This window comes from Oryza brachyantha, chromosome 4 (assembly GCF_000231095.2).
Source record: "Oryza brachyantha chromosome 4, ObraRS2, whole genome shotgun sequence".
Taxonomy (NCBI): Eukaryota; Viridiplantae; Streptophyta; class Magnoliopsida; order Poales; family Poaceae; genus Oryza; species Oryza brachyantha.
Window position 1 is genome coordinate 794077 of NC_023166.2, and position 22118 is coordinate 816194.

At 40.4% G+C, this 22118-nt stretch overlaps 1 protein-coding gene across 1 annotated transcript; it reads left to right on the top strand.

Annotated features, from left to right (window-relative positions):
* Window positions 1-7364: 7364 nt before the first annotated feature.
* Window positions 7365-16882, top strand: LOC102699680 (subtilisin-like protease SBT3.9). Its single transcript, XM_040523143.1, has 10 exons — window positions 7365-7528; window positions 7805-7896; window positions 8547-8644; window positions 8953-9108; window positions 9542-10155; window positions 10528-10598; window positions 13543-13779; window positions 14004-14133; window positions 14617-14809; window positions 16103-16882. Exons 1-10 carry the CDS (start codon window positions 7421-7423, stop codon window positions 16654-16656), a joined length of 2253 nt encoding a protein of 750 aa, XP_040379077.1. The 5' UTR covers window positions 7365-7420; the 3' UTR covers window positions 16657-16882.
* Window positions 16883-22118: the final 5236 nt, after the last annotated feature.

Genomic DNA, 22118 nt, shown 5'->3' on the forward strand with positions numbered 1-22118 from the left:
AGAGGTTATTGAAATCCCAACAACAAAGGAGCACCTGCTGGATATTATGGGGAGCTAGTACTAGGTACTACCTCTGTTTCATAACGCAGGATGTTTGATCTTTTTTATTGTAACGTTTGACCATTCGTCTTTTTAAAAAAATTAGTACAAATGTAAAAAAAATAACAAGTCGTGCTTAAAGTTTTTTTAATAATAAAGTAAGTCACAAGCAAAATAAATGATATTTCTATAATTTTTTGAATAAGACAAATGATAAAAAGAAAGTCAAACATCTTATATTATAAAACGGAGGGAGTTGCATTTATCTGTGGATCATGGGCCAGTTTATTTTTTGAGATGCCTTCCAAGAGGTGGAGAGCTGAGTGGTGGGGACCACAGGACCACTAGAGCACACATGCAATGGTGCAAAGCAAAAAAGGTTTTTAGCATATTCCCAGATAAAAAAGGATATGAAGAAGGGGGTAAACAGACATATTGGAGAAAGTACTAGGTATTTTTTTTCTTGTGTTCAAATGTAAGGAGTAACACTGTGGATCATCCTCTATGTTTATTGTCTCTAAAAAACATATACTGATTTAAAAAAATCAATTTTATTTTTGGATAATATATTGGAAAATGTCTGAATAGACATCTAAACTACTAGAAAACCCAAAATTTCAACATATCCAACTTTTCAAATCAGACGAATTAACTACAAACACTAATTTTTGGTGGATTAGGCATGAGCTGGCACATGTGGCAATCCAATAATTAAGGATACGGAATTTTCTTACAAATACACGTGTTCCTTATGTCTCTTACCTATATATCGCTCTATGCTCTCTCCCCTGTGATGGGGAAGAGGAGGAGACTAGCTTGGTCAAGCTAACAGAGACTAGGATCAAGCTCCTCTTAGGGAAATCAGTATAGGTTGGATAGGGCAGCATCTCCCCTCTCTCCCAATTTGTGTCTCGAGATCATTCACATGGCATCATCTCCTCAAGCTTGGGTGGGTGGAAGAGGCTAGCTAGGAGACACGGAGCTTGTGTCGGCGAGCACCTTGAGCTACTACTCAGATGCATCGTCTCCCTTCTAGATCTGCAGCCTAGACACCTCCCATCACTTGCCAGTATTTTCTACGACTTCTCATCACCTCATCTAAATTTGGTCATCCATATCTTCATTTAAATAATCATCTAAACTTTTCATCCTTCATATCTCTTTGTACTCCACTAGATCATCCATATATGACATCCTCTATATCTCTTTGGAGGATGGAGAGAGATCATCCAAATATGAAGCTTTTCTCTCCTAATATGGATGACATCTAAAAATAGATGATAGGATGACCGTTCTGTTGGAGCTCAATTTGAAGTCTCTATCCTCTATTTTCAGGATAGAGGATGAGATAGATGAGCTGTTGAGGATGCTCTTAGGCCTTGTTTAGTTTGCAAAAATTTTTTGTAAAAACATCACATCAAGTTTTTTGACACACATTTAAAGTATTAAACGTAGTCTAATTACAAAACAAATTTCAGATTCTGCTTGGAAACAGCGAGAAGAATCTTTTGAGTCTAATTAGTCCGTCATTAGCACATGTTAGTTTCTATAGCCTCTGTTGTTAACATCTTAGTGAAAGAGGAAGCAACATCGTTGTTGAATTCCACCCTCCGTTGTTAGCATCGCCTACTCATATCGAGTCAGGATATATATGATGGGAATAGAGGAAGAGGCAAGAAGAACTGACAAGTGGGTCCCATTAATTTTTTAAAAATGTATGGCTAAATAGACTGCCACATGTACGGTTTGAAGAGTTTAGGGCATAAAATGTTTAGTAGTTAAATTATGGGGGATAATTCATACTATATAGTTCAGAGGGTAATTCGAATTTTTTTTATTTATGTATATACTAATTCATGTCCTTGGAATATGTTTGGTAAAAGGAGAACTTGCTTGACGGAACTGTGATTAAATAATGACGATTGATCGAGATACATCATACTGCCATGCATATTGTGAAAGATGCAGCATCGGCAAAAACTAGTGATACAGAAAAGTGGCTCCAAATGGAACAAATTGGATCCTTGAAGTCTCATATTCCTTCAGGGCGTGTACTGTGGATGATGCGCATATATATGCTAGTGTGTACAACAGTGGGAGGGTGCTTTCATAGATGGTCATGATCGCCTCCAGGTAGAGTATTTCTGATGGTCAACCTCTCTCAGTAGCATTATAATTACCACACGTTAGGTGTGCCATAATATATATCTTTCACAAAAATACTCTATTTGTTCTAAAATAAGCGAGCGGTTATTTTGTTGTACGGTTTCTACCACCTATCATCCTCCTTCAAATGCCTTTCTATTTTATCCTCGGGTACACATTCATAAAAAACATATCTTAATAACAAAAGACATCTTGGTCATTTTTCTCCCCTCATAAAGTGTCATCACTGTCCCTAAAATACTTACTTATTTTGAGACGGAGGGAGCAAATAATCATAAAATGTTCTATATATTATTAATGGGAAATTCAGAATGCACGTGCACTATTAGGCTTAACTAGTGCACGCTGCTAGTTCATCGATCGAGCAAAGAAAATACTCCTACCAAACTAAGCTTCAAGGAAAATTTCCTCTTAAATTACTTAAATGAATTACGATCCGACTATATCATTATATTTTTTATTTAGAAATTTATAACAAGATGACATATGATTTTTTTATAAAAAATACTTTAATATATATATATATATAAATTGCTTTCATATTTAATTAAATTACTTCTTAGACAAATTATAAAGGTATGTTGAAACAAAATGAAAGTAAATCTATTGTGGGGGTAAAAAACATGATTCTATATACAGATTAAATTTAATGAATAAAAAATATAGAACTAACCAATAAAACAAACTATTCACACCACCATAACTTTTAAATATTAAGTTAATCAAATATAAAATGTAACTTAATATATGGTAAAAGCAATTCTGCCCATTTTGTCGGCAAGGGATGGATGCCCTATCACCACAGTTGCCCACTGGCCGATGATGCGTGATGCATGCCGGCCATCCTTTGATAGATTTTAGCCCACTTTGGGCATAGAGGTGGACCTGATTTATGTCACCTTCAAACTTTAACCTTTATAGATCTGAAAGCTATATTGGGCGTTCAATCGGTAAGGGCATGTACCTATTGGTTGCGGCGACCTGCATATCACCTAAGTTCCTGAGTTTAAATCTTCGTAGAAGCATAGATTTTAGATTGTGTTATTTAAGGTGCTAAGCCTAAACTTAAAAAAAATAGATGCATATATCCAACCGGATATAGATGCATGATTAAAGTACACTTTCTCTAAAATAAATTAAAAAATAATATTGGGCGTTCAATCGAGATCTGAATGGTTGCAGTGAAACCGCGTGAAATTGCTGTATTGATTCAGAGGCCGGGCAGAGTTCAGACATAGTGTATGCATAAATCCATCCCTCCTTTTCTTCCCGGGCTCCAACAATTATAAAATCATACGATCTGTGTTTCTGAAAGGCTGAAATTATCTATGCACTTATGATGAGAAGACCTGCAGTCTCAGCGCCAAACATATGTTGGTGTCCAGTGTCCACATCACTTGGTCACCATGTCCTTGCTTTGAGCTTCCTCCTTCCGTTTACTAGACTGCGTTTATTTTGTATGGAACAATTTAGATTGTTTCTTGATTTCTTGATTTCTAAGTGCACCTTTTCTGAACTACTAAAAGCTAAGGGTGACTGTTTGATATTTTTAGGGAAAAAAATGGTTAATTCGATCCATACCATCGGAAATGTTCTAATTCATAAAAATACCATTACTATTCCGGATATCAGTCTAGTGCCATCGTAATTCTTCGAAATTTGTTTCATGCCATTCTCTAACCCCGTTGCTCATTTTGGCCGTTTGAACCAACTCGTATTTTGGTATGGACACTTTTAGCCTTGATCGAATGGATGAAGAGAGAGATGCACAAATCGGCATCGGCATCCATCCCCTCTCCACACGAGCACAAACCCTAGAGGACTCTGCAGCGGTGGTGGGGCAGCGGGCGGTGGCTACCTGAGGCGGTGGGGCGGCGGCAACCGTATCTTGTCAATTGGAGGTGGACTCAGTAGCACCGACTGGGGATGGGCTCGGCTGCGGCGGTCGCGTCGGCGTCGACCGGAGGTGGGCTAGACGGCTGTGACCAGCGGCGACCGCTGGCTTGCTCGGTGGCGGACTCGAGAGGTGGCGTAGGCGGACTCGACCACGGTGGAGGCGCGGGCGCACAACGCCCTGGTAGAGATCTACCTGCTGAGCTTCTCCGACACGCTGGTGACCACGGCGTGGTCGACGTACGGGTACGTCGCGCATGCGCTCACCGGGCTACAGCCATGACAGCAGACACTGCTGGACTGGGCCAAGATGAGGGTCGATGTGGCGTGCACGCGGCCGGCGTCGGTGGAGCTGTGCCTGCTTTCGCCGCCGTCGCTCGTCTGCCGGTCGTGTGTGCTGCTCATGTGACACTGCGAGGATGTACATGCCGGTCTTAAGCTGTTCGATTGAGCTGCTTTATTTTCTCTTCTTTTAGGAAAAAGTTAAACTTTTGGGCTTCGATCCCCACAATAGTAAATTCTTTTATGCCTCCTCTAGAACATGATGGATTTCAAAAGAATTCTTATTTTTGAAGGAATCGAATTAGATCCTGAAAAACTCATTCCTTCCTAAGCAATAGGTAGGTTCGCAAAATTCAAGAACTCCGGCCGCTGCCGCCGCGGAGTCCGCCTCCTGCCGCCGCCGCTGTGGAGTCAAACTGAGGCATATGGTTAGGGGCATTATGGTCCATACGAAAATACAAACTGGTTCAAACGGTCAAAATGAGGCAACGGGGTTAGAGAATGGCATGAATCAAATTTAGAAGAATTACGATGGCACCAGACCGATATCCGGAATAGTAATGACATTTTTATGAATCAGAATATTTCCAATGGCATGGATCGAATTAACCAAAAAAAAGCCAAACGAATGTTTAGAAACGAAAAATAATTTATGAATTAAACTTTTATATATGCGTTCTTAATAATCTAAAAGTCAATGCTGAAAATAAGATACAATGAAAAAAAAACCCCTAAATCAACTCTAAATTTAAAATTTAAAATTTTGGCTATAATCATAAGCAGAAACCATTGCACAGACGACATGCATGGTCCCTACGAAGGCAATTATGATCTTATGCCCGGTATAAAATAAGAATTACTTTCTTCCCATGCATTTTGTTTCCAAATCTATCCAATCTAAAATTCTGCTATTAATATCTAGTACTACTTGGTGTAGTATAGTCAACTCTCTGAACCCCTGGATAACAAATAAATGGCCAATATTCACTCAAAGGTAGTCTCTCCATTCTTGGACAAGTGACGAATAGAGATATACACAATTATTATACCTACTAGGGAAGCACATTAGCACATCTTTTCATTATCAAATGGGTTAATAAATCAGAGCATAGAGATAGTTTTAATTGAGTACTCTATCCGTTTCAAATTATATGTGTGTGTCTAGATTCATTATTAATTTAGTATACATAAAGGCTAAAATATTTTATAATGTGATAGTTAATATTTCTGAAATTGGTCAAAATATTTACTTATTTTGAGACAAAGGAAGTATTAGGTAAAAAAACATTTTCGTATATGATTGTACCACTTATTGGATAAAAACAGCAGGAATGGTTGGTAGTAGATATTGTGGGGGTAAAAAACATGATTGTATCATGGAGATCTTATCCAATAATTCTTATGCACATTGTAAGTATTGTAAGTTTAGAAGAGGCTAAGTCTCAAAATACAGTATCTTGCAGTGCTTGTAAGGATAGGTGAGGACTTGAGTTTGAATCTCATACTAAGTGACACAGATGTATATTTTGTTGAAATAAATAGTACTACTTGAAATATGGGTTTGTCAACGTGTAGTTGAAAATATTTTTTGTTTTATTTTGGTGCCTAAAAATCAAAATACAAAAAATCATTTTCTCATGCGGGCCATTAATAAGCACACATATGAGAATTGGTATTGTTTTTCTTAGCCGGTTGCGGCACCCGCCTATAAAAATATAGATTTCTATAGATAAAAGAAGCTAGGCCAGTGCTTTGCCCGTGTGTGAAAATAAGTTTTAACTACCAGCAAAAATTGATTTTGTAATTGAATTTTTTTGTCACTAGGTATAAGGTTTCTCATCTTTTGCCACTTTTGATTATCTAGCCTAACATTAATTTCCATCCGCTAGCATGGACGAGTGATATGAAATATCCATTTTACCCCTCCGTCGCCTCCCTTTCGTCTCTCTCGATATAGTGGAATGATAGACTCTCCCTCTGATTAGAACAAACTGAGGATGCACAAGGAGTTTTGGAACACACTCATTATGCCCTAGAATGCAGCTAATGCTCTTGGACTTTTATCTATCTATTTGCTGCCCTGTAGAAATAATGCTACTTTTTTTAAGGATCCAATGTTTCATGTGGAGGCACTCTTTGGTATCACTACTTTTTGTCAATGGTGCACCGTGCACATCGCAGCATGATGTATACATCAATCGTCATGCGCATTAATTAATTAATGATCCATAAATTAGGCAAGTTCTCCTTTTTAGTACACGTATATTCTAAATTTATACAAGGCCATAAATTACTATCGAATATATCATGTAGAAAAATAAAATTGATTTACTACATCAGTATTATCTATTTTCAGTGCCAAAATACAATGAGGATGAACCATAGTGGCCATCGCTTTTATAAACATTAATACAATAACAAAAACTTTACATCTTAATTTTCCCTTCTATAATTTTTTTATTTCACAACGTTCTAATGCTATTACGGTACTGTGATACATGAAGTCACCTACTCCGCTTCTTCACAAAGCATATGCATAACACAAGAAACTTGATGGTGTACTAAACTAAACTATTATACAGTAGGATGAGTCTGACATAAACCATTGACAAATGAGTCTATGAGATATGGGCACATATGTCAGACATTTAAAGTTAGAGATTAGTAAATTAGAGCATATATTTAACCTACTACTAGCTAGCCGGCCCTCGATATCCACGTTGTTTGTTGTTCTTGACTCGCGATGATATATCTCTCCTTTTGTCGAGAAGGACTTTTGTAGAGAAGGAATTAACCAGCCTATGAGAATCGAAACAATTAGATTTCGTTTTCATAATAGGAAACATTGACTTGAGCTGAATTATTTCTATGGCCCACTGCTCCATTTACACACTGCCACACGCATATGCAAAACGCAATGTCTCTGTTGAGATGGACATAATGTAATTGATCCATCTAGGAGTATATATAAATTAGCTAGAGGGCAGACATGAGTTGCATATATGCTCCATACATAGCTCAAAGATCTGCAGAAAGATAGATGTGGAGTCTCTCAAAGCAGTCTATTTTTCTCACCTTTCTTCTCCACTTCTTCCTGCAACCGCCATGGTTGCTGCACGCTCTCAAGCAGACCGAACCACCAACAAAGGTATGACATGCAACCAATTCGATTACCATCTCCATTTCTTGTAGTCACCATACATATCATGTTTGTCGCTAGGGTTTTTAACGGTTTTAAAGTTATACCGGGAACACTACGCTACGAAGGTTCTTAACATTAACAATAGTATGTAGAAAAATATTCTCGAAGATCGTAAAAACGTTCTTTATAGTTATACTTATGCTAGACCTATATATGAATATAGTAACAATACGAGGAGCTGCATGAATTGCTGATTGATGAACCATAATAATTGATTTGAAGATATACATTGTTTACCTTGGGGAGAGACAACACGATGATGCTGATCTCATCACCGATTCCCATCATGACATGCTCGCCTCTGTTCTCGGAAGGTAAGTATGTATGCATATATATACACGCTCGACTGAAAGATTCTTTGTTACTCAGTCGTTTAGAAATTAATAGCTCTTATTTTAACAAGTGATATGATACATTTTTGCTCATTGCAAGTTGGATGGAAGATTAAAGAGACAATGTTTGTGAATGAGACAATGTTAAATTATAAAAAAAAGTGGTCAAAGTTAAAGAGACAATGTTTGTGAATGATCAGTGGAAGATTCCTTAGCCAAAAGCTTGATTATAGCTAGCCAATGGGTACATGACAACCAACGAATTATGCAACAAGAATTTAGAAAGGCTTATATGAGGCGATGGTCACAAATAAAACATTAGTTTCATAGAAACATGGACTGAGGTGGCAAGCATATATTATATTAAATAGGACAATTAAGTGCATAATTAACGAAAAAATCACCCCAAAATTTATGCCTACTAGGCATCTATCCACTCGTATGCTGTGATTTAATTAATTAGATAGCATTTTAATAGTCACCTGGCGCCACATATTTATTTGTAAAACAAATTAGAACCAGTTACTAAATTCCTAGGGTAAAAATTATCACCTACTAATATTTTTCTAGAGATGGTAAAGTTTTTCTTAATTACAATACTCACTTGTTATATGACGAATTATTGTTTGAAGCAAAAAGGAGGCTCTCGAGTCGATTGTGTACAGCTACAGATACAGTTTCTCGGGCTTCGCTGCAAGGCTCACAAAAGCACAGGCGACCAAGATACGAGGTTAATTATTAATTCCCTTGTTCTTCTAGAGATCAAAAAACTAACAATTCATGCTGAGTATATTCACCATGAACAAACTTTATTTTTAAATAAATAACTATTAACTTTAGGATATGATGTTGGGTCATTTATTTTATCGTCGAAGATACATTAAGAATGATTAACTTTTGTATATTTATCGTAAATATTGAATGCGACGAAAGGTAAAACATTTCGTTTTCCAAAAGCCAGCAATTGAGGTCTGATATTTATAAACGGAAGAAAACAAAGTGTTTTGACCATTTCTAATTGGAAGTTTGCAATCACAGGGCTGCCTGGTGTGGTGAGCGTGAGAGAGAACCAAATCCACCGGTTGCATACCACTCGAAGCTGGGATTTCCTTGGAATGGACTACAGGCAGCCAAATGGCCTACTTGCCACAGCTAATTCTGGGGATGGAATCATCATTGGTGTGATTGACACAGGTATATATAAAAACGACATATTTAGAAACGAAAAATAATTTATAAAATTTTTTTATGTGTGTTTTTATCAAATTATAAAATCAACACCAAATTTAAGCTTTAAATTTAAATTTTGTCTTATAAACAGATAAAAAAGTGAAAAGATGAGGCCCATAATTTCTAAGGTGCCCATCTTTTGGCTTTTTAAAGAAATAAGCAAAACGGTATATTTATAAACGAAAAATAATTTGTGAATAAAATTTTATATACGTGTTCTTAGTGATCTAAAGCTAAAAAAATAAAGTTTGATGAGAAAACTCAAAAACCAACTCTAAATTTAAGGTTGAAAATTCAAATTATGACTCATAAGCATAAACGTAAGCGAAAAATAAAGGCATAAATTTCCATTACACATATGAATCCTACCATGTGTATGTATGTTGGCATGTTGTAGGTATCACACCGGAGTCAGCAAGCTTCAGCGACGAAGGATATGGGCCCCCACCATCGAAATGGAAAGGCATCTGCCAAGTGGGCCCCTCCTTCGGTGCCGAGAGCTGCAACCGGAAGCTCATCGGCGCACGGTGGTACATCGACGACGACGCCCGGAGCAGGATGGACAGCGACGAGGTCCTCTCCCCCCGGGACGTCCAAGGCCACGGCACGCACACGGCGTCGACGGCCGGCGGCAACGTCGTCCGCAACGCCAGCGTCGTCGGGCTGGCCGCCGGGACGGCTCGCGGCGGAGCGCCCCGCGCGCGGATAGCCGTCTACAAGGCCTGCTGGAAAGGAGGCGGCTGCTCCGGCGCCGGCCAGCTGAAGGCCATGGACGACGCCGTCCATGACGGCGTCGACGTGCTGTCGCTCTCCCTCGGCAGCCCGTTCGAGGATCCCGGCACGCTGCATGTGGTCGCCAAGGGCATCCCGCTCGTGTACGCCGCCGGGAACGACGGGCCCATCGCTCAGACGGTGGAGAACTCGTCGCCGTGGCTGCTCACGGTTGCTGCAACCACCATGGATCGCTCCTTCCCTGTGGTTATCACCTTGGGAAATAATGACAACTTTGTGGTATATATATATATTAATATAGATTATTTTGCCTTCCGGTTGTTTCAATATATTCTTACATTATACAAATATATATACTTCCTTCACGTCTATAATACAGAAACACCTTCACACATATTTCTATTCTTTCATCCAACAGAAATATAGACACCATTAAATCTTATACGAATGATATGAATATATGTATGGAGTTTGTCCTTACTGGGAAAGAACAGAAACATATATGATATATGAAGTATTTCTCTATCTTAGACGTTATATATATATATATATATATATATATATATATATATATATATATATATATATAAAAGAGATGTGTGAATTCGATCTAATAAATTCACACCAATGTTGAATGTTGGATGCGTGCAGGCACAATCCGTGGTCTTTTCAGGAGAGCCAGCAAGTGAGTTCACTGAGATACACTCTTACACGGGTGAAGAGTAAGTGTTCGAAATCAAATACTCCTGTTTTTTTTTTCTTACGGTTAACTTTCAAGTATACGTTTGAACATTTGTTTTATTTAAAATATGTACATAATATATTACTTAAAAATTTTAAGCACGACTTTTAATTTTATATATTTATATAAAATTTTGAGTAAGATCAACAGTGAAATGTGGATTAAATTAAAAGTCAACAACGACAAATTTAAAAATTGGATAGAGTAACTTAAATAGTTGATACTTAATTTCTCGACTGATGCTGAAAAAACATCTGTAAATGTAACCGTCCGTTGAATACCACATGGTATATATATGATTTTTTTCATTTTTTAAACCTTTTAACAAATAATTTTATTACTAAACCTCCGAGGAAAATATTTTCTCCGTATGAACCTTTTGGCCACGCCACCAACATTGGCGTTATATGTCGATTAGACTAAGTGACAACATTGTGTTGTCACGTCACCAATACTGACGTGGCCAAAAGGTTCAGTTTTGAAAAATTTTTGTCCGGTGGTTTAGTAATAAAATTACTTGTTAAAAAGGTTTAAAAAATAAAAAAAAATCTATATATAGGCTGCGTTCTTCTTTTAAATGTGGATTTGGTTTTTTGCAGTACACTTTCTAATCTCATAAACAATACTTTTCGTGCAAAACTATTATATATAAAAGTTACTCATCTAAAGCTACTAAAGTAGTATTTTTTTTGCTTGAAAGTAGTAAATTCTGTTGTACCATTAAATAGCTATTATAAAAATAGATAATCATTTAGTTCTTTAATCTCGGTTACCTCAAACACCATAGTATACTTAAAAAAGAGAAAATAAATGAAAAGAAAAATATATACACTAATCCCTCAACAAGTGCTAGCCATTATGTCCTGTTTGGTACATACACCTTTAAATCCCAGATCTATGCTAGATTTGAAGTCTGTAAGTTAAACTGAAGTGTATTAAATATTTTATATTTTATCACTGGTTCAGGATGCATCAATTTTTGTGGAGACTGTAGAAATATCCAGCTCTAAAAAGTCTCAAATCTGAAGGTGCTTGTACCAAATGGGGCCTAGCTTGCTCCATTATTTAGTAAGAAAATTGCTATACGTGCGACTTAATTATCCGACTTACGTACGACTCAACAATTAACGACTACAGTAGCACTCAATTAACCCCTTTGCCTAATCAATAGTTGAACTGTTTAGTCGTACGCAAATAGTAAAATTGAGTGGTACGTATAGCGAGACTGGTTTAGTAACCATGCAACATACTAACTCCATCCCTAAATATTTGACGCCGTTGAATTTTTTTATACATGTTTGACGATTCGTTTTATTTAATGTCAAATATTTAGGGACGAAAGGAGTATATTCATATATATATATATGTATATATATATATATATATATATATGTATATATATATATATATGTATATGTATATATATATATGTATGTATATGTATATATATGTATATGTATATGTATATGTATATATATATATATGTATATATATATATATATATATATATATATATATATATATATATATATATTATAGCTACGGTGAGCTGCAACTCATGGGCTGAGTCGGGGTTCAAAAACATATCAAATCACCTTTAAATGTCGATTTATATGACTCACTAGATTCTTAGTATCAAAACCTTGTAGCACACAAATTTTTTAAATTTTTGGAGATTTTTAAGTATTTGTTTGAGATTTTTAAAAGTGATAGATAACACATTGATTATTTTATTAATATAGTGCTATCACTTTTAAACATCTCAAACAAATACTTAAAAATCTCCAAAAATGAAAATTTTTTACGTGCTACAAGATTTTGATATGAAGAATCTAGTGGGCTATATAAATCGAAATTTAGAGGTGATTTGATATGTTTTTGGACCCCGACTCATGAAGTAGCCCGTGAGTTGCAACTCTATATATATATATATATATATATATATATATATATATATATATATATATATATATATATATATATATATATATATATATATATATATGTATATATAAGGCCTTGGAGCTGGGTCAACCCCCTTATGACACCATAATAAAAATGCAGTAACACGATGACTAATTTACAGTAACAACGTCGAAACATACCTATGAGGGATCTACTTTTTTAAAACATTTTTCCAAACAATATGGTACGAAAGTTTTAAAAAAATAATATATGAGATGAGAGATAAAGTTATTTAAAGTTCGAAATCTTAAGAAATATCTATAAGTACAGTAACAATGCGTTTTCTATGTAGTAATAACGTTATGTTGTAATGAAATATGTGTATTATTACAACACAATTATAGTAACATCGTAATATAAGTACAGTAACATCGCGATATACGTGCAGTAACATGTGTTGTACAATTGTAGTAACGTTGTGATAAACGTACAGTAACATCACGACAGAAGTACAGTAACATTATGACTGCATATTGTTGCTACAGTACAACTAATGCATGTGAGTGAGCTAAAAGATTATATTCCAAATCTTTAGAGAGCAATATCATGTGTTTTATATTATCTTTTAAAACCATTTTCACCACAATGGATAAAAAATGCGATTTAAAAAACTAGATCCGTCATGACTATATTCTGACGTTGTTATTGTATTTTATAAGACATGTTACTGTATTTTTGCCTTCGTGCTACTGCATTTTTCAGATAGACGGGTGTTGACAAAGGTGCGGTGTGGAGAAAGTTCAAAGGGCGGGTTTGACCAGCGGGAGAGAACTTTGACCAGGCTAGAAGAGGGGTTTTGGGTCTTTGGAAGGGGATGGGGGAGGGTCGGGCCTTATGAGGAGAGGGGGCATAAAATAACTTATTCTAAGTGATGTACATATTAGTTTTGCTATATATATATATATATATATATTTCTTTGTGTGTGTGTTTTTATAACATGCATGATGTGCTCCTGCAGCTGCAATGCCGAGAACATCGACCGCAAGGTGAAGGGGAAGATTGTGTTCTGCTTCATAGAGAAGTACGACGAGCAGCCGAACTACTACAGCATCGCAAAGTCAGTGAAAGAGCAAGGAGGCGTTGGGGTGATCTTGCCTCAGTACAACACCGACTTGGTTCTGGGGGACACCATTCTGGTGTCTGTTCCCTTTGTCGCTGTTGACTACGAGATCGCCTACAGGATTAACGAGTACATGTAGGTTATAAATAATAAGGTTAACTGTCAAAATTTATAAAAAAAATACCGTTTAATAGTTTAGGAAACGCGCACGTGGGTTACGAAAGACCAACGCTCTAGTGCATTTCAAAACATTTTAATTAATTAACTGCCTTTGTTTACTTCCATTCCATACTCAAGCAATCTTTTATTATTATTATTATTATTTTGTTTCAATACATACGTACCATTAATTATTACAGAGAAAGTGATAACGACCCAAAAGTGAAGATATCACAAACCCGAAGAACAATCGGAACTGAAGTATCTGCCCCACAAGTAGCAGTTTTCTCGTCCAGAGGGCCTAGTCCTATCTATCCTGGGGTCCTCAAGGTAAAATTAATTAGCTACAGTTTCTACTCTTGATATATATATAATGGTTCATATATATAATCACCACATTAATTTATGCAATATTGTTAACCGCAACAATGGCCTGTCGAGAGTGCACGTCATATATACTGTGATCCGACAACATGTATAGCCACATAAGTTTGCTCATTAACATATATACTCTTCTAGATTCTAACAGCATTATCTTGGAAAGGTTGGCTCTGCTGCAACCTCACAATTTGTAGTTCAGCTCAGTTAATCAGGGAAAAAATTTTTAAAAGAAGCTACAGTTTTATTGCTCTTAGCCGCTAATATTTTCTAGGAATTAATAATTAACTATTTATCTGCAGGTACCATATATATATGCAATCAGAACTATTAGTTGCTATTTTAAACAAGTTGACTCTATCTATGTTTCACCAATGGTCAACATATATTCCGTTGTTATCTTAACATGATAATGTTGTATATATAAAATTGCAGCCAGACATTGCTGCACCAGGGGTTGCGATTTTAGCGGCCTCACCAAAGACACCATCTTATAGTGGTATTCCATATCATTTTGATTCTGGGACATCCATGGCTTGCCCCCATGTGTCTGGAATCGTTGCGGTGCTCAAGTCCCTGCATCCTGAATGGTCACCTGCTGCCCTCAAATCTGCAATCATGACTACAGGTAACATTTTCACGTTTGCTTACGCTTATAAACCAAAAATTTAACTTTTAATTTTAAATTTAGTGTTTTTTTTATCAAACTTTAAATCATGACTACATGTATTACATTAACTTCGTTAAAAGTGAAAACTTTGATGACCAAGCCAGAAATATAACGGATAGACCAGAAATGCTAACGCATGGGTTCAGTACACGTTTTGTTCTTTAAACTTTTTTTGCATTCTAACTGGCTTATTGCCATTGGCAGCTATCAAATCTTTGGACCCCTTACGTCATATGCACCAACTACTGGCTCCAATTCATATATAGTCAATCTAATAGCCAATTCATATAATAGTCACTTACAAAACATTAATACATGGTCCCACATGTAATACACACACTTGTTATAGCTAGCTATAAATTAGCAGTCCACTTCTCTTCTCTCCCTCTCATCTCTTTAAAATATGCTTATAGCTAGCTTATAGCCTACTATTATACCTGCTCTAACACTACTATCTACCATGAAGGCATCAACCCATTTCCATCAGTTTTTTAACTGCTTTGGCAATATCCATCTCAACTATGATCAGGGGAAAAGGACTAACATCTGATTTGTGGAATTCCTTCCTGACGTGCAAGCATATCTGTAACACTTCAACCCAAATCCATTCTATATGTTGAGTGGGTCCACGTTGACCTAGCATCTAACTTATATGTTCAGTATAGCCACTTAGCTAGGATCCTACTTACATTTTTATCCCCGCTTCATCTAAAATGGTTAGCCCCGAGATAGTATCGTTGCGGTGATAAGCTAGCCCAAACCTATCTATCTAAACTCCCCATATGAGATTAATAGCACCAAACGAACACTTGAGCTAAATGGGACTAATCCCATCTGACGAACGCATGGGTCTCATGGGTTGAAATAGGAACAAGAACACGCACACGGGCTAAACCAGATTACGTACCAATGGGCTGGGCATTACACAATGTCATCTCGAAGGCATCACCACAAATTTAGTTGCACGTCAGGAAGATAATAACCTGTCATTTATCATCTCTGATGATCATTCGTAACCCTTGCATGCCTTCCACTTATGAACAGTCAACATTTTGGCTTAAACCAGCCATCAAGCCGTGGAGTCCATTAATTTTCCATTGCCTTTGGTAACTTGGACGGAAAACGATCTCCACAATTCCGATCGATGACAATTTCGAACGAAACGTACATCCAAACAAAAATTGAATTTGAACCGAAAATTGGTGCAACTTAAGCTAAATATTTCTGAACATTGCATTTCTTCACATGCAGCGCTTAGCTATGACAACAACGGGATGCCGATTCAGGCTAATGGAAGAGTTCCAAAGATCGCCGATCCTTTCGATTACGGAGCAGGTTTCGTGAACCCCAACATGGCAGCCGACCCAGGCCTCATCTACGATATCAACCCAGCAGATTACTTCAAGTTCTTCAACTGCATGGGAGGACTAGGCTCCGGCGACAACTGCACCACGGCGAAAGGCTCAGTCGCCGACCTGAACCTGCCATCCATCGCCATCCCGAACCTCAGGACGTTCCAGGCCGCCACGCGCACCGTCACCAACGTCGGCGGCCAGGTGAACGCCGTCTACAGGGCGTTCCTGCAGGCGCCCGCCGGCGTCGAGATGGCCGTCGAGCCGCCGGTGCTGGTGTTCTCCAAGGAGAGGAGGGTGCAGAGCTTCAGGGTGACCTTCAGGGCGACGAGGAGGGTGCAGGGTGACTACAGGTTTGGGAGCTTGGCGTGGCACGACGGCGGGAGCCACTGGGTTCGCATCCCCATTGCTGTTCGCATCGTGATAGATGACATCTACTCCAAGATTTCCTAGCTGATTTGATCGATCGACATTGTTAGCTGATCAAACAGTCACTGGTACCTACAAATGAAGGCGCAGATCGATTCAAATGCTATGGTAGCATTGCTATGTGTCACATGTCTGTTCTGAATAATGCAGTTTCTATGTGGTTAAAGCCACAGTCAAAACTTATTTATTTATATGCATGCAAGTAATAAATAAAAAAGTGGCTGGTGCATTTTCGACAACAACTACAACAATACCCCTTGACAAGCAGTGAATATGGTATTTCAGTACTTACGAGAATTGAATTTTTCTTGAGTTCCTTGGTGGCCTAGGCTTCACCAGCTTCTCAAAGATGGTGAAAATTAGAGGCTTTCGTGACCAACTTGGCCACATCATCCAGCCAACGCTGCGCGTTAGCCCCTAGATCCGGTGTTACTGGACGCCTCATCGTCTACCGGTATGCCTGCTGGGGCGGGAGTCGGAGGCGGCCGCGGTGGCCGTAGCGGCTGGCTCTACTGCCGGGCCTCCACCCGCCCCTGGGGCGCCGACTGGCGATGGTGGCGGAGGAGACTCACGACGGCATCTGCAATGCTGGTAGTGGGGACTGGATTTGCCCCTATCCGCGACGTTGCTAGTATCCACCATGTCCTCTACCACCACATTCTTCACCGGTTGGCAAGGTGGTGGCGGCGAAACATCATTCTCTGCTCCTTCCGCCATGGTTGGCCTAGGGAGACGATGACCAAGAGGACGTTGCGCACTCCCAGAGGGTGAGAAACGATGGTTTCAAACCCCAAACAACGCACCCCCTACCTGACGCGCTAGCTGTCTGAGCGTGAGCTCCTCAAGCGGGGATCCGTGGGACCCCCATTATCAGTTCGGCCCAGGGATGCAAGGTTGAGGTCCAAAAAACCTCAATGCGAATGTATGAGTAAATGCAGAGGTCAGTTCCTTGCCGACGGGATTCTGGAAGACAATGGGAATTATACAGGTTCAGGCCACCGGGAGGTGCAATACTATCACATCCGGAGTTTATTTCCTAAACCTAAAACCGTAAAAGAAATTGTTAATTAACAAATGGCTTAATTAACTTACAAAAAACCCCTAAAAAGAATTAATTTAATTAACTCGAAGTCCGCAAAGCATTAACTGGATTCAAACTCAAATTACAAAGTATAAAATTTCGCTCCAAAAAGTAATTTAGAACTCGGCAAAAAGTATGGCTTTTTTCTTTTTCTCCTTTTTCCTCGCTTTTTCCTTCCTTTCTTTTTTTTTCGGATTTGGGCCGCAACCCAAATCTCCTTCCTCTCCCTCCCCTTCTCTCGGGTCGGCCGCAGCCGCACCGACCCTTTTCCCCTCCTCTTCCCCCACACCCTCCTCCTCCTCGGCCCAGCCAGCTAGCCAGCCGGCCCAGCTCCCGCGTCGCCTGCAAAGTCCGGCGTCCCTCCTCTCGTTTCCCCCTGATAGGCAGACCTACCTGTCAGCCTGTCACCCAGCTCGCACCGCTGCCCTGGCTGAGGCGGACTCCATCACCGTCGCAGCTACCGCTGCCTCCTTCGCCCCGTGGCCAAACCGGCCTCTAACCGCCTCCCCAGCCCTAGCTGCCACCCCCTTTAAATACCCCCATCGCGCGCCGCCGCGCCCGTTTCCCGCACACTACCATGCCCAATCCCGTAGCTGCCGCCGATTGATCTCGCCTTCCTCCATTGGGTTCCCTTGCTGCCGGCAGTCACCAGACATCCCGCCGCCTCGCCGACGCATCGACGCCTTCGCTACCGTCGGTGAGCGTCTCCATCCCTCTCACTCCCTCTCCCTCCCCTCCGCCACCGTCGGGCCACCCGCGCCGTCGCCAGGAGCCGTGGATCGCCCGTTGTCGTCGCCGAGCCGCCGCTTGACGTCGCCACCGCCACATTGTTGTCGTGCCACCCCCGTCGTCTCGGCGATCGCCTTTCGCTGCCGCGCGCTGTTGCCGTCTCGGCCGACGCCGTGCGCCGCCACCGGTCCCCGAATTGCGGCGCCTCCACTCTGTCTCGCACCGCCGCGCCGGCCACAACGCATCTGGGTCACCGCGCCAACGCCGTCGTGCACGCCGCTTTCCCTCCATGCGCGTGATGCCTGCTGTTGCCGCCGTGCGCCGCGCTCTGTCGCCGCCTGTCCCCGCCGTCGCTGCTCTCGCTCCATGCCGGCTATCGCCTCCGTCACTGCCTCCGGGAGCTGCCGGCCAATGCCTCCCCTCTCCCTCGTCTATTTCCTCTCACTGTCAGGTGGACTCCACCCGTCGGCCTCCCTCCCTCTCTCTCCTTCTCTCCTCTCCCCTCGGGCCCACCTATCAGTCTCTTCTCTCTCTCCCTCCCCTACCTGTCAGCCCTCTCTCTCCTCGCTGACATCAGCATGTCTCCTTTATTGTGCAATAATTGTTATTTACGACTTTCTGTTTAGTTCAAAAAAGTCAGAAAACTTCTAAAATTCATAACTAATTCATTCGGTCTGTGTTTAAGTCCACCCAAATTTCATTAAATTCAAAAAATTTCCAAGACTCCATTAAAAATACTTTCTTGTGCTGTTTCAGTAGAGTTTGTGCCTGTTTTATTTATTTTTGTGCTTTGTCGCTTAGATTTAGAGCCCGCTGACACGCCGATTTACTTCGAAATCGTCACTGAATTACCCCATGGAGCAGAACAAGGAAAGTGGCATTCATCTTTATTAATATTGAACCTATTATTGCAAAATCCTTGCTTTATTTATTCAGACATGCATTGTTTCAATTAAAGTATTAACTGTATTTATTTTTTCGGTTAACCTATTATTATGACGTTGCTTATCCATCTTTATTCATGTTATACCAGGGATAAATTGAGTAGCGTTAGGCCTAGGTAATGCTTAGCTTTGCTTAGAACAAGTAGCTCATGGGATCACACATTAATCATTAGTAGTTCTGAATAGCTGATAACGATGATTCAATACCCGATACGGGTTAATGCCAACTAAAATATTGATAATGGTGGGCTGTGGGTACATGGTTTTGAGAGTCGCACCTGTGGCAATTAAGGACTGGTTCGCAAGAAACCCTAGAAGTTATTTTAGTGCTAACCACAAGTCAGAATGGGCAACGGTGGGATTTGAAGTGTAATTGCGAACTATTCGATGTACCTAGGCTAGGGTGAGCGTGATGGAGTATGGATGGACCCTACGACGGTCTACGCTGCTTCCGAATCCACCTAGGCACAGGAGGGAGATGCCCGCCTTGGTGTAAAGGAGGGAGCGAAACCTGCAGTATGGTGCGATTGAATAGGGAGGGTTATGTGACGGGTCCTATCACAGGTTCCATTCCAGTATGCCATGGTGGTAGGTCGGCACACGTTCAAGTGTAGCTAAACTATGTCTCATGGGTACAGTCGTACACCTCTGATCAAAGTAAACCTATTCGAATAGTCATGCCCACGGTTAAGGGCGAACTGTCAGATTCTCTGTGATTAGTCAAACCTTTAAGGACTTGAGTAAATTGGCACTGGTTTGGGACTACTGCAACGTGGTGTAATGTTGAGTAGTGGTTGGGCCTGTTGCAACGTGGGGTAACGTTGGACAGTGATGTTGGTACTTTACAAATGTTATTTATTTATTTACTTATTTATTATCTTTCTGTTTAAATCTCTTATATTTATTAAATATTGCTTCATTGCAAATTAACCTTATCATATTCCTTGTGATCCATTGTATCATTTATTACTCCTATTCCCTACTACTTATTGAGTACGGTGGTTTATACTCAGCCTTGCATAATTTCCCCATTGAGAGCTAAAGGTTGTTTCCGATGGAGGTGACTCTCAGGAGTAAGCTGTCCGCCATTGAAGTCGTTGCCTGTGGACTAGAGCCATGCTACACTGGAGCTAGTCCGCGTTATCTTTCCGCTGTATTTTCGTTAGTTTAAGTGTTATTTTTAGTTGTTTCTAAGAACGATGGTTATGTAATCAACATTGTCTTTTTGTGTATCCTGGTTGGTCCTAGACAGGGATTTTAATACACAATTAAGTTCAGAAATTCGTGTGAGTAATTTCTGGGCATGACAAATACCCTACTCCTGTTGTTGAGCACTATCTGGGTGAATGTGTTACAAGCCCTTTTTTCTTGGAGTCGGTCTCCCCTAAGTTTAGCCGGGGCCTCCTTTTATATGACCAAGGGGATACCACAATGGCTACAACCCCTATTCACAGCAGCTATGTAGGTAATCATTTGGCCCGCAAAAGGTAGATCTTGTCCTCCCCAGGATACGCGGTAGGGCTTCACTGATGCCACTCTACCCTTCAATCGGTCCCGTCTGTCAGGGAGTGGGTGAGGTGTGGCTGCCACATCTCGTTCCTCCGGTCCCGTCAGTTAGTGGGTAGGTACGAGACGAGAGGAGGGAGGCGCCCCTTGGAACTCGCCAACTTGGCCCGAGTCACCACCCCTATCTCCTTGTAGTTGTTTGTCGCATTTAATGCGATGGCGATGGTGGCATGACAGGCCATTCTCGGAGTGGCAGGGGGTCACTGTGCTGCCAGGACGACCTGTCCTAACCTGCCTTTTATCTGGGGGAAACTAGGGGTGAGGCGCATGCCTGCACCGCATTTAATGCAGCGCAGGCACGTGCCCGCGCCCATCATGATGATGGCATGAAGCAGTAGGCACCCCTTATTGTCACAATAAATGCAGCCACAGGATGTCCAGGCAACGAACGACACGTGGTGGGCCCAAAAGCCGCATCCCATGCGCTCGAGGGGCTCGGGATGCCCCGAACCCCCCGGCTCTTGCTGCCCTCCTTTTGGGCCTAACCTTGGGGGTGTCTGGCCTTGACAGGGCCGCCCCTTTCACCCCTTCTTCTTTGGGGGCTCGGCTGTTGGGCCCACAGTTGCCACACATCAACCGCACGCAGTGGATATCCCCGGGCCCATATCTTCGATAGTATAAATAGACCAGACTAGAAAAATTTATATCGCGCGTAAAACTGATGGTGTATTAAGTTATTAACCCTTAAAAGTAACCAAGAAAAAAAACCAATGAAACCACTTAAAAATGGTCTATTCCTTTTTTAGATAAATGAAGCTTTTATTGATCTTAGATGATTACATCAAGGTGATACAATCACTTGATGACCACTTTTGGCCTCTGCATAACTAAGATGCACACAACCAAAAATGGTATGTTCCTATCTTTACACAACCACAGACCAAAAGGAAAAAATAGTGTGTTCTATGTAGAGCGCTAAAACTAGTAGTGGTGGCATAAAGGGTTCACTCACTGAAGACATGATTCTACAAAGAACATTTTGGTTAGAATCTTGGGCAATCTTAGCAAGCATTTGCTGCAGTGAATTCCTGTCTATGTGGGATCTCATTATCTTTCACTACGCCAGAACCACACACATGTGATGGGATACTACTGACGGGCCGACAGCCTAGTCAGTGGTATCCAACACCTTTGACGGGTTGTAAGGTCCGCCGTCACAGGTGAGG

Bases quoted from the DNA above. Each gene is read 5' to 3' on its own strand.
- LOC102699680 (XM_040523143.1), top strand. From the start codon at position 7,421: ATGTGGAGTCTCTCAAAGCAGTCTATTTTTCTCACCTTTCTTCTCCAC. The intron at 7,897-8,546 runs GTAAGTATGTAT...TATTGTTTGAAG, and splicing joins CTCGCCTCTGTTCTCGGAAG to CAAAAAGGAGGCTCTCGAGT. The intron at 10,156-10,527 runs GTATATATATAT...GGATGCGTGCAG, and splicing joins GAAATAATGACAACTTTGTG to GCACAATCCGTGGTCTTTTC.